The sequence below is a fragment of the Passer montanus genome, unplaced genomic scaffold, assembly GCF_014805655.1.
Source record: "Passer montanus isolate IOZ18808 unplaced genomic scaffold, ASM1480565v1 scaffold536, whole genome shotgun sequence".
Classification (NCBI taxonomy): Eukaryota; Metazoa; Chordata; class Aves; order Passeriformes; family Passeridae; genus Passer; species Passer montanus.
The window spans coordinates 1,734-14,127 of record NW_024370330.1 but is presented as its reverse complement, the minus strand read 5'-3'; the positions used below and the strand labels follow the sequence as shown (position 1 = coordinate 14,127).

General features: G+C 60.3%; 2 protein-coding genes across 3 annotated transcripts; one reads left to right on the top strand and one right to left on the bottom strand.

Annotated features, from left to right (window-relative positions):
- Positions 1-6,219: 6,219 nt before the first annotated feature.
- LOC120509816 (ADP-ribosylation factor-like protein 2) lies at positions 6,220-7,848 on the bottom strand (the record flags this gene model as incomplete). Its single annotated transcript, XM_039724924.1, has 5 exons — positions 7,835-7,848; positions 7,380-7,503; positions 7,036-7,188; positions 6,710-6,736; positions 6,220-6,363 (listed from the first exon to the last, which is right to left on the bottom strand). Coding segments are annotated over exons 1-5 (462 nt in total), but the record flags the coding sequence as incomplete, so codon positions are not given.
- A 1,263-nt stretch (positions 7,849-9,111) lies between these two features.
- LOC120509815 (autophagy-related protein 2 homolog A-like) lies at positions 9,112-12,169 on the top strand. 2 transcript variants are annotated; one of them, XM_039724923.1, is made up of 4 exons: positions 9,112-9,140; positions 9,779-10,047; positions 11,368-11,534; positions 12,028-12,169. In XM_039724923.1, the coding sequence occupies exons 2-4, from the start codon at positions 9,877-9,879 to the stop codon at positions 12,086-12,088; spliced, it is 399 nt and encodes a 132-aa protein (XP_039580857.1). In that variant the 5' UTR covers positions 9,112-9,140; positions 9,779-9,876; the 3' UTR covers positions 12,089-12,169. The 2 variants fall into 2 exon arrangements, with proteins under 2 accessions (XP_039580857.1, XP_039580856.1); XM_039724922.1 differs by lacking the exon at positions 9,112-9,140 and having other exon boundaries at positions 9,680-10,047.
- Positions 12,170-12,394: the final 225 nt, after the last annotated feature.

Below are 12,394 nucleotides of genomic sequence, written 5' to 3'. Positions count from 1 at the left end.
GCAGGGGGGGGGTGAGAGGGGGGCGGGTTTGGGGCAGTTTGGGGGGTTTGGGTTCGGTTCTGGGGGTTTGGGGTTCGGTTCTGGGGGTTTGGGTTCAGATTTGGGGGTTTTGGGTTCGGTTTTGGGGATTTTGGGTTCGGTTCTGGGGTTTTGGGACAGTTTTTGGCGATTTTTGGCTCAGTTATGGGGTTTTTGGGGCAGTGTTGGGGGTTCTGGGGTCAGATTTGGGGCTTTGGGCTCAGTTTGGGGTTTTCAGTTCAGTTTTGTGTTCAGTTTTGGGGATTTTGGGTTCGGTTCTGGGGTTTTGGGACAGTTTTTGGCGATTTTTGGCTCAGTTATGGGGTTTTTGGGGCAGTGTTGGGGGTTCTGGGTTCAGATTTGGGGCTTTGGGCTCAGTTTGGGGTTTTCAGTTCAGTTTTGTGTTCAGTTTTGGGGATTTTGGGCTCAGTTTTGGGTGTTTTGGGCTCAGTTTTGGGGATTTTGGGCTCAGTTTTGGGTGTTTTGGGCTCAGTTGGCTCAGTTATGGGGTTTTTGGGGCAGTTTTGGGGGTTCTGGGTTCAGATTTGGGGCTTTGGGCTCAGTTTGGGGTTTTCAGTTCAGTTTTGGGTTCAGTTCTGGAGGTTTTGGGTGTTTTGGGCTCAGTTTTGGGTATTTTGGGCTCAGTTTTTGGGTCCCTGTTCCCCCCCAGAGCCCCGGAGTGGGCGGAGCTGGAGGCGCTGCGGGAGCGGATGGACAGGTGAGGGACGGACAGACAGACAGATGGGTGAGACAGGGACAGACGGACAGGGACAGGGGAAGGGCGGACAGACGGACAGACAGGTGAGGGAGGGATAGACAGGTGAGGGACGGACAGATGGACAGACGGACGGGTGAGGGGGGATGGGGCACTGGGTGTTCCCAGGTGGGGCCAGCCCAGTTCCCCCAGTGCTCCCAGTCTGACGGACAGACAGACAGACGGGTGAGACAGGGACAGACGGACGGGTGAGGGACAGACAGACAGACAGACAGACGGGTGAGACAGGGACAGACGGACAGGGACAGACAGACGGACAGGTGAGACATGGACAGACGGACAGACAGACAGGTGAGACAGGGACAGTCAGGTGAGGGATGGACAGGTGAGGGACGGACGGACGGACAGGGACGGACAGACGACAGGTGAGGGACAGACGGGTGAGGGGGGCTGGGGCACTGGGTGTTCCCAGGTGGGGCCAGCCCAGTTCCCCCAGTGTTCCCAGTTCGGTTCCCAGTGCTCCCAGTCCCTCCCAGTGTTCCCAGTTTGGCTCCCAGTGCTCCCAGTTCCCCCAGCGTTCCCAGGTCGGTTCCCAGTTTCCCCCAGTTCCCCCCAGTTCCCCCCAGTTTGGCTCCCAGCGTTCCCAGTTCGGTTCCCAGTTCCCCCCAGTCGCTCCCAGTCCCTCCCAGTTCCCCCAGTTCGGTTCCCAGTCCGGTTCCCAGCGTTCCCAGTTCGGTTCCCAGTTCCCCCCAGTCCCTCCCAGTCCCTCCCAGTTCCCCCAGTTCGGTTCCCAGTCCGGTTCCCAGCGTTCCCAGTTCGGTTCCCAGTTCCCCCCAGTCCCCCCAGTTTGGCTCCCAGCGTTCCCAGTCCCCGCAGGCTGCAGCAGCAGCAGCGCCGCTCGCAGCGCCGGAGCCGAGAGCTGGAGAGGAGAGTGCGGGAGATGGTGAGGGGGAGGGGCGGGGGACCCCTCAATAAAGGATTGAGACCCCTCCCCCACCCCCGCGAGGCTGAGTCTGTGGGAGTGCCCCAAAACTGCCGGAAATGGACCCAAAAATGGACCCAAAAACGGACCCAAAATGGACCCAAAACTGCTGGAAATGGACCCAAAAATGGACCCAAAACTGACCCGAAACTGCTAGAAATGAACCTAAAATTTACCCGAAACTGACCCAAAACTGCCGGAAATGGACCCAAAAATGACCCGAAAATGACCCGAAACTGCCGGAAATGGACCCAAAAATGACCCAAACCTGCACAAAATGGACCCAAAATGGACCTGAAACTGCCGGAAAATGACCCAAAATTTACCTGAAACTGACCTGAAAGTGCCGGAAATGAACCCAAAACTGCACAAAATTGACCCAAAACTGCACAAAATGAACCCAAAACTGCCCCACGTTTATTGTCACCGGGGGAGGGGAAGAGACCCCCCCCCTGCCCCTCCCCCACTGCCCCAAGGGCTCCGGGGGTCCCGGGCTGGGGTCACCCAGGGGTCACTCAGGGGTCAGTCCAGGTCACTGGGGTCAGTCCGGGGTCACTCAGGGTTACTGTGGTCAGTCCGGGGGGCAGAGGCGCGCCCCCAGGTCGTCCAGCAGCCAGTCCAGGCCGGGCAGGAGGGGCAGGGCAGGGGTCAGTCCGTGGGTCACTCAGGGTCACTGTGGTCACTCTGGTCAGTCTGTGGGTCACTCAGTGGTCACTCCAGGGGTCAGTGGTCACTCAGGGGTCAGTCGGGGGGGCAGAGGCGCGCCCCCAGGTCGTCCAGCAGCCAGTCCAGGCCGGGCAGGAGGGGCAGGGCAGGGGTCAGTCCGTGGGTCACTCAGGGTCACTGTGGTCACTCTGGTCAGTCTGTGGGTCACTCAGTGGTCACTCCAGGGGTCAGTGGTCACTGTGGTCACTCAGGGGGGTCAGTGGTCAGAAATGGACCCAAAATTGGGGGAAATGGACTCAAAAATGGACTCAAAAATGGACCCAAGAATGGGGGAAATTGACCTAAAAATGGACCCAAAAATGGAGAAAATTGACTCAGAAATGGACCCAAAATTGGGGGAAATGGACTCAAAAATGGACTCAAAAATGGACCCAAGAATGGGGGAAATTGACCTAAAAATGGACCCAAAAATGGAGAAAATTGACTCAAAAAATGGGAGAATTGTCCAAAAATGGACCCAAAAATGGGAGAAATGGACTCAAAAATGGACTCAAAAATGGACCCAAGAATGGGGGAAATTGACCTAAAAATGGACCCAAAAATGGAGAAAATTGACTCAAAAAATGGGAGAATTGTCCAAAAATGGACCCAAAAATGGGAGAAATGGACTCAAAAATGGACTCAAAAATGGACCCAAGAATGGGGGAAATTGACCTAAAAATGGACCCAAAAATGGAGAAAATTGACTCAAAAAATGGGAGAATTGTCCAAAAATGGACCCAAAAATGGGAGAAATGGACTCAAAAATGGACTCAAAAATGGACCCAAAAATGGAAGAAATGGACTAAAAAATTGACTCAAAAATGGACGCAAAAATGGGGGAAATTGACCTAAAAATGGACCCAAAAATGGGAGAAATTGACTCAAAAATGGACCCAAAAATAGAGAAAATTGACGCAAAAATGGGAGAAATGTCCCAAAAATGGACCCAAAAATGGGGGAAATGGACCCAAAAATGGACCCAAAAACGGACCCAAAATGGACCCAAAACTGCTGGAAATGGACCCAAAAATGGACCCAAAACTGACCCGAAACTGCTAGAAATGAACCTAAAATTTACCCGAAACTGACCCAAAACTGCCGGAAATGGACCCAAAAATGACCCGAAAATGACCCGAAACTGCCGGAAATGGACCCAAAAATGACCCAAACCTGCACAAAATGGACCCAAAATGGACCTGAAACTGCCGGAAAATGACCCAAAATTTACCTGAAACTGACCTGAAAGTGCCGGAAATGAACCCAAAACTGCACAAAATTGACCCAAAACTGCACAAAATGAACCCAAAACTGCACAAAATGAACCCAAAACTGCCCCACGTTTATTGGCACCGGGGGAGGGGAAGAGACCCCCCCTGCCCCTCCCCCACTGCCCCAAGGGCTCCGGGGGTCCCGGGCTGGGGTCACCCAGGGGTCACTCAGGGGTCAGTCCAGGTCACTGGGGTCAGCCTGGGGTCAGTCCGGGGTCACTCAGGGGTCAGTCCGGGGGGCAGAGGCGCGCCCCCAGGTCGGCAGGGGTCACTCTGGGGGTCAGTGGTCACTGTGGTCACTCTGGTCAGTCCGTGCCTCTCAGGGGGGTTTGGGGGGGGAGGCCCGGTGTGGTTTTGGGGAATTTTTTTGGGGTCCCCCCGGTGTTTTGGGGTTTCCTTTGGGGGTTTTTTGGGGTCTCCCCAGGGTTTCGGGATCCCTCCCAAGGGTTTTGGGGGTCCCTCTCAGGGGGGTTTCCCGGGGGGATTTGGGGTCTCCCTTGGGGGGTTTTTTGGGGTCCCTCACGGGGTTTTTGGGGTCCCGGGGGGTTTTTGGGGTCCCTGAGGTTTTTTGGGGTCCCCGGGGGTGTTTGGGTGTTTTGGGGTGCCGGTACCTGGCGGATGTCCCCGGCCGGCAGCGCCCCGGGCAGGTCCTGCTTGTTGGCGAACACCAGCAGGGTGGCCCCGGCCAGGCGCTGGGGGGGCAGGGCTGGGGTCACCCCGCTGCCCCCGCCGCGCCCCCAGGGTCCCCAGGGGATCCCCAGGGGGTCCCCAACCTCCCCAGGGTGTCCCCAAGGTCCCTGTGAGTGTCCCCAGGCTGTCCCCAGGGTGTCCCCAATGTCCCTGTCTGTCTGTGTGTCCCTGTGTGTATCCGTGTGTCCCTGTGTGTGTCCGTGTGTCCCCGTGAGTGTCCCCAGGCTGTCCCCAAGGTGTCACCTCCTCTCTCAGCAGCGTTCTCAGCTCCTGGGCACACACTTTGAGGCGCTGCCTGTCGCTGCTGTGCCCCCAGAGCAGCCCCTGCCCTGTCCCCGTGCTGTCCCCGTGTCCGTGTGTCCCTGTGTGTGTCCGTGTGTCCCCGTGAGTGTCCCCAGGCTGTCCCCAAGGTGTCACCTCCTCTCTCAGCAGCGTTCTCAGCTCCTGGGCACACACTTTGAGGCGCTGCCTGTCGCTGCTGTGCCCCCAGAGCAGCCCCTGCCCTGTCCCCGTGCTGTCCCCGTGTCCGTGTGTCCCTGTGTGTGTCCGTGTGTCCCCGTGAGTGTCCCCAGGCTGTCCCCAAGGTGTCACCTCCTCTCTCAGCAGCGTTCTCAGCTCCTGGGCACACACTTTGAGTCTCTGCCTGTCGCTGCTGTGCCCCCAGAGCAGCCCCTGCCCTGTCCCCGTGCTGTCCCCGTGTCCGTGTGTCCCTGTGTGTGTCCGTGTGTCCCCGTGAGTGTCCCCAGGCTGTCCCCAAGGTGTCACCTCCTCTCTCAGCAGCGTTCTCAGCTCCTGGGCACACACTTTGAGTCTCTGCCTGTCGCTGCTGTGCCCCCAGAGCAGCCCCTGCCCTGTCCCCGTGCTGTCCCCGTGTCCGTGTGTCCCTGTGTGTGTCCGTGTGTCCCCGTGAGTGTCCCCAGGCTGTCCCCAAGGTGTCACCTCCTCTCTCAGCAGCGTTCTCAGCTCCTGGGCACACACTTTGAGTCTCTGCCTGTCGCTGCTGTGCCCCCAGAGCAGCCCCTGCCCTGTCCCCGTGCTGTCCCCGTGTCCGTGTGTCCCTGTGTGTGTCCGTGTGTCCCCGTGAGTGTCCCCAGGCTGTCCCCAAGGTGTCACCTCCTCTCTCAGCAGCGTTCTCAGCTCCTGGGCACACACTTTGAGTCTCTGCCTGTCGCTGCTGTGCCCCCAGAGCAGCCCCTGCCCTGTCCCCGTGCTGTCCCCGTGTCCGTGTGTCCCTGTGTGTGTCCGTGTGTCCCCGTGAGTGTCCCCAGGCTGTCCCCAAGGTGTCACCTCCTCTCTCAGCAGCGTTCTCAGCTCCTGGGCACACACTTTGAGTCTCTGCCTGTCGCTGCTGTGCCCCCAGAGCAGCCCCTGCCCTGTCCCCGTGCTGTCCCCGTGTCCGTGTGTCCCTGTGTGTGTCCGTGTGTCCCCGTGAGTGTCCCCAGGCTGTCCCCAAGGTGTCACCTCCTCTCTCAGCAGCGTTCTCAGCTCCTGGGCACACACTTTGAGTCTCTGCCTGTCGCTGCTGTGCCCCCAGAGCAGCCCCTGCCCTGTCCCCGTGCTGTCCCCGTGTCCGTGTGTCCCTGTGTGTGTCCGTGTGTCCCCGTGAGTGTCCCCAGGCTGTCCCCAAGGTGTCACCTCCTCTCTCAGCAGCGTTCTCAGCTCCTGGGCACACACTTTGAGTCTCTGCCTGTCGCTGCTGTGCCCCCAGAGCAGCCCCTGCCCTGTCCCCGTGCTAGAGGGGTTTGGGGCTTTCCCGGGGGGGTTTTTGGGGTCCCAGTGAGGTTTTTTGGGGGGGGTTGGGGTCTCTGAGGGTTTTTGGGGTCCCTCACGGGGTTTTTGGGGTCCCTGGGGGGTTTCTGGGGTCCCTCCCGGGGTGTTTGGGTGTTTTGGGGTGCCGGTACCTGGCGGATGTCCCCGGCCGGCAGCGCCCCGGGCAGGTCCTGCTTGTTGGCGAACACCAGCAGGGTGGCCCCGGCCAGGCGCTGGGGGGGCAGGGCTGGGGTCACCCCGCTGCCCCCGCCGCGCCCCCAGGGTCCCCAGGGGATCCCCAGGGGGTCCCCAACCTCCCCAGGGTGTCCCCAAGGTCCCTGTGCCCCGGGCAGGTCCTGCTTGTTGGCGAACACCAGCAGGGTGGCCCCGGCCAGGCGCTGGGGGGGCAGGGCCGGGGTCACCCCGCTGCCCCCGCCGCGCCCCCAGGGTCCCCAGGGGGTCCCCAGGGGGTCCCCAATGTCCCTGTGTGTGTCCCCAACCTCCCCAGGGTGTCCCCAGGATCCCCGTGAGTGTCCCCAGGGTGTCCCTGTATCCCTGTGGGTGTCCCCAAGGTGTCACCTCCTCTCTCAGCAGCGTTCTCAGCTCCTGGGCACACACTTTGAGGCGCTGCCTGTCGCTGCTGTGCCCCCAGAGCAGCCCCTGCCCTGTCCCCTGTCCCTGTGTGTCTGTGTGTCCCCGTGGGTGTCCCTGTGAGTGTCCCCAGGCTGTCACCTCCTCCCGGAGCAGCATTTTCAGCTCCTGGGCACACACTTTCAGCCTCTGCCTGTCGCTGCTGTCCACCACCCAGAGCAGCCCCTGCCCTGGCCCCGTGCTGTCCCCGTGTCCGTGTGTCCCCGCGGGTGTCCCCAGGCTGTCACCTCCTCCCGGAGCAGCATTTTCAGCTCCTGGGCACACACTTTCAGCCTCTGCCTGTCGCTGCTGTCCACCACCCAGAGCAGCCCGTCCGTGCTCTCGAAGTAATTGCGCCAATAGGAGCGGAGAGAGCTCTGCCCGCCCACGTCCCAGATGTGCAGCTGGAACCTGGGGTCACACAGGGGTCACGGGGTCAGAGAGGGGTCACAGAGAGGTCACGGGGTCAGAGAGGGGTCATGGGGGTCACAGGAGTCCCCGTGCTGTCCCCGTGTCCGTGTGTCCCTGTGTGTGTCCGTGTGTCCCCGTGAGTGTCCCCAGGCTGTCCCCAGGCTGTCACCTCCTCTCTGAGCAGTGTCCTGAGCTCCTGGGCACACACTTTCAGCCTCTGCCTGTCGCTGCTGTCCACCACCCAGAGCAGCCCGTCCGTGCTCTCGAAGTAATTGCGCCAATAGGAGCGGAGAGAGCTCTGCCCGCCCACGTCCCAGATGTGCAGCTGGAACCTGGGGTCACACAGAGGTCACGGGGTCAGAGAGGGGTCACACAGGGGTCAGAGAGGGGTCACGGGGTCAGGGATGGTCAGGGATGGTCCCTGTGGGGTCACTGCAGGGTCAGGGGTCAGCACACAGAGCTCTGCCCCCCGACGTCCCAGATGTGCAGCTGGAACCTGGGGTCACACAGGGGTCACGGGGTCAGAGAGGGGTCACAGGGAAGTCACAGGAATCACAGGGGTCAGGGAGGGGTCACAGGGTCACTGTGGGATCAGTGATGTCACACACAGGTCACAGGGGTCAGGGAGGGGTCACTGCGGGGTCAACACGGGGTCAGCAGCACAGCCCCTCCCCCATAGGCCCCGCCCCATAGCGCTGCTGGACGCCGGAGGGCGCCCCCTGCTGGCCGAGGCGCGCTGCTGCACCATGGAGCACGTGACCCGGGTGGGCGGGGCCTCGCGCCCGGGGGCGGGGCCGGGGCAAGGAGGGGCGGGGCCTGAGAGGGGCGGAGCCTGGGAGGGCGGGGCCTTTGCGGCAGTGGGCGGGGCCTGTGGGAGAAAATGAGGATGTGGGTGTGGCTTGGGTGGAGTGGGTGTGGCTGTAAATGTGGGGGCGTGGCCTGCGAGGGTGTGGCATGGCAGATAGAGGTGTGGGCGTGGCCTGTGAAGACGTGTCAGGTGGTGGGCGTGGCTTGTGAAGGTGTGACCGGGTAGATAAAGGTGTGGGCGTGGCCTGTGTGGGCGTGGCCGGCGGTGGGCGGGGCACACCTGGGCGTGTCCCTGACCCCGCCCCGCCCCCAGGTCCCGCTCTGGCTGCGCTGCCCCGGCGGCTCCCGGCGGCTCCGCGCGGCCTCGGCCTCGAGCTGCGGCTGCGGGGCCTGCCGGCACGCTCGGTACTGACCGGGAGGGACCGGGACTGACCCAGGACCGACCCGGGAGGGAGCAGGACCGAGCCAGCACCGGCCCCGTTCTCACCCAGTTCTGGCCCGCACTAAAACATCCTTTATTGACTTAAAAATTCCTTCATCGATCTACGGAGATGCTTTTTTGACCTAAATAAAAATTTTTATTGACATAAAAAAGATCTTTTGTTGATGTAAAAACCCGCTATGGCAGCCAAGAAATTCTTTGTTGAGCCTAAAAATCCTTTATTGCCCTAAAAATCCTTTGTTAACCCCGAAAATCCTTTATTGCCCCCCAAAAACCCTTTATTGCCCTCCAAAACCCTTTATCGCCCCCAAAAGTCCTTTATTCTCCCAAAGAAATCCTTCAGCGCTCCTCCAAAATCCTTTACTGACCCCAAAAATCCTTCATTCTCCCAAAAAAACCCTTTAGCGCTCCTCCAAAATCCTTTACTGACCCCAAAAACCAGCCAGCCCCGGCTCCTCCCACTTCCGGCACCGCCCACGGCACTTCCGGCAACCTCCTGAGGCAACTTCCGGTGGAGACCCCGCCGCTTTCCCCGCCCTCGTTCCGCCCGCCTGCCGCGCTCTGATTGGCGGGGCGCGCCGTCCATCAAACTTGGTAGCCAATGGGCGCAGCGCGGCGGAGGCGGGCCCGGAAGTGGCCGTGTGTGGCGGCGCCGGTGCCGGTGCCGCTCCCGGGAACGATTTCGGTGTCGGGGCCGCGCCCGGCGCTGGTTCCGCTGCCGTTCCGCTGCCGTTCCGCTGCCGTTGCGGCGCCGCTCCCCGTTCCGGTGCCGCTCCCGGTGCCGCTCCCGGTGCCGCTCCCGGTGCCGTTGCCGCTCCCGGTGCCGGCGGCATGGCGGGCTGGGCGCGGGGCTGGCCCGAGGCGCTGAAGGCCCGCGCCGCCCGGTACGCGCTGCAGCGCTGGCTCGGGCCCTTCCTGGAGGAGCCGCTGCGGCTGGAGCAGCTAGCGCTCCTCCAAAATCCTTTACTGACCCCAAAAATCCTTCATTCTCCCAAAGAAATCCTTTAGCGCTCCTCCAAAATCCTTTACTGACCCCAAAAACCAGCCAGCCCCGGCTCCTCCCACTTCCGGCACCTCCCACGGCACTTCCGGCAACCTCCTGAGGCAACTTCCGGCGGAGACCCCGCCGCTTTCCCCGCCCTCGTTCCGCCCCCCGGCCGCGATTGGCCGCAGCGCACGCGCGCTCCGCCTGCCGCGCTCTGATTGGCGCGGCGCGCCGTCCATCAAACTTGGTAGCCAATGGGCGCAGCGCGGCGGAGGCGGGCCCGGAAGTGGCCGTGTGTGGCGGCGCCGGTGCCGGTGCCGCTCCCGGGGCCGCTCCCGGGGCCGATTTCGGTGTCGGGGCCGCGCCCGGGGTGGTTCCGCTGCCGTTCCGCCGCCGTTCCGCTGCCGTTGCGGTGCCGCTCCCCGTTGCGGTGCCGCTCCCGGTGCCGTTGCCGCTCCCGGTGCCGGCGGCATGGCGGGCTGGGCGCGGGGCTGGCCCGAGGCGCTGAAGGCCCGCGCCGCCCGGTACGCGCTGCAGCGCTGGCTCGGGCCCTTCCTGGAGGAGCCGCTGCGGCTGGAGCAGCTCGGGCTGGACCTGCGGGGCGGCACCGGCACCGTGCGGGACCTGCGGCTGCGGGCCCCGGTAACCGGGATAATAACGGGATAGATAACGGGATAGATAACGGGAATAACCGGGATAGATAACCGGGATAAACCGGGATAATAACGGGATAAATAACGGGATAAACCGGGATAAATAACGGGAATAACCGGGATAAATAACGGGAATAACCGGGATAAATAACCGGGATAACGGGGGGCACCGGCACCGTGCGGGACCTGCGGCTGCGGGCCCCGGTAACCGGGATAAATAACGGGAATAACGGGGTCGGTTTTTGGGGCATTTTGCGGGGTTTGGGTGATTTTTGGGTGACTTTGAGGTGATTTTTGGGGTGATTTTTGGGTGATTTTTGGGTGATTTTTGGGGTGATTTTTGGGTGATTTTGGGTGATTTTTGGGGTGACTTGGGGTGATTTTTGGGGTGATCCTAGGGCCGTTCCAGGGATGATTTCGGGTTTATTTTGGGGTGGCTCTGAGGTTATTTTCAGGGTGATTTCAGGGTTATTTTCGGGGTGATTTTGGGTTTATTTTGGAGTGATTCTGGGGTTATTTCAGGGTGATTCTGGGGTTATTTCTGGAGTTATTTTTGGGTTTATTTCAGGGTGATTTCAGGGTTATTTTCGGGGTGATTTTGGGTTTATTTTGGAGTGATTCTGGGGTTATTTCAGGGTGATTCTGGGGTTATTTCTGGAGTTATTTTTGGGTTTATTTCAGGGTGATTTCAGGGTTATTTTCGGGGTGATTTTGGGTTTATTTCAGGGTGCTTCTGGGGTTATTTTTGGGGTGATTCTGGGTTATTTTTGGGGTGATTCTGGGGTTATTTCGGGGTGATTTCAGGGGTTATTTCGGGTTCATTTCGGGGTGACTCTGGGTTCATTTTGGGTTCATTTCAGGGTGACTCTGGGTTATTTTCGGGGTTATTTCGGGTTCATTTCGGGGTGACTCTGGGTTCATTTTGGGTTCATTTCAGGGTGACTCTGGGTTATTTTCGGGGTGATTCTGGGTTCATTTCGGGGTGATTTTGGGGTTGTTTTTGGGTTCATTTTGGGGTGACTCTGGGTTATTTTCGGGGTTATTTCGGGTTCATTTTGGGGTGATTTCAGGGTTATTTTCGGGGTGATTTCAGGGTTATTTTCGGGGTTATTTCGGGTTCATTTCGGGCTGATTTCAGGGTTATTTGGGGGTGATTCAGGGTTCATTTCGGGTTCATTTCGGGGTGATTTCAGGGTTATTTTCGGGGTTATTTCGGGTTCATTTCGGGCTGATTTCAGGGTTATTTGGGGGTGATTCAGGGTGATTTCGGGTTCATTTCGGGGTGACTCTGTCCCGTCCCGTTCCCCAGGCCCTGGACGAGCTGCTGGCGGGGGCGGGGGCGCCGCTGGAGCTGCTCGAGGGCGGCCTCGGCGCCGTCACCGTCAGCGTGACCCCCAGGCCCCCGTGCTGCTCAAGGCTCTGCGGCTGCGCGACCCCCGGCTGCTGTGGCAGGAGCTGCCCCCGCCCGGGGCGCAGGTACGGCTCACCTGAGTGTCACCTCAGTGTCACTTGTCACCTGTGTGTCACGTGTGTGTCACCTGTGTCACCTCAATGCCACCTGTGTCACCTGTGTCACCTGTCACCCCTGTGTCACCTGTGTCACCTGTGTGTCACCTCAATGTCACACCTGTGTGTTACCTGTGTGTCATCTCAGTGTCACACCTGTGTCATCTGAGTGTCACCTGTCACCTGTGCCACCTGTGTGTTATACGTGTGTCACACCTGTATTACCTGCGTGTCACCTGTGTCACCTCAGTGTCACCTGTGTGTCACTGCAGCGTCTCCTCTGTCCCCAGGTCCCTGTGTCCCTTCAGTGTTCTCCCTGTCCCCAGTGTCCCCTCACGGTCCCGTGGTGTCCCCAGGTGTCCCCAGGTGTCCCCAGGTGTCCCCAGTGTCCTGTGGTGTCCCGTGGTGTCCCCAGGTGTCCCCAATGTCCCCAGGTGTCCCCAATGTCCCGTGGTGTCCCCAGGTGTCCCCCCCCGTGCTGGCCGCCCTCCTGCCGGGTCTCTCGGAGCTGCGGCTGCGCCTGAAGCAGAGCGAGAGCGCGCCGGGCCCGGCCGTGAGAGGGGACTGGGGGGACTGGTTATACTGGGATGGACTGGGTTATACTGGGTTATAGTGGGATAGACTGGGGGGACTGGGGGGTCTGGGTTATACTGGGTTATACTGGGTTATACTGGGTTATACTGGTTATACTGGGTTATACTGGGGGGACTGGGTTAAACTGGGTTATACTGGGTTATACTGGTTATACTGGGTTATACTGGGTTATACTGGGACAGACTGGGTTATACTGGTTATACTGGGTTATACTGGTTATACTGGGTTATACTGGG

What these genes read in the sequence shown, in the direction of transcription:
- LOC120509815 (XM_039724923.1), top strand. Translation starts at nt 9,877, where the DNA reads ATGGCGGGCTGGGCGCGGGGCTGGCCCGAGGCGCTGAAGGCCCGCGCC. An exon ending in ACCTGCGGCTGCGGGCCCCG is followed by an intron (nt 10,048 to 11,367) that starts GTAACCGGGATA and finishes CCCGTTCCCCAG; the next exon opens with GCCCTGGACGAGCTGCTGGC. An exon ending in TGCCCCCGCCCGGGGCGCAG is followed by an intron (nt 11,535 to 12,027) that starts GTACGGCTCACC and finishes TGGTGTCCCCAG; the next exon opens with GTGTCCCCCCCCGTGCTGGC.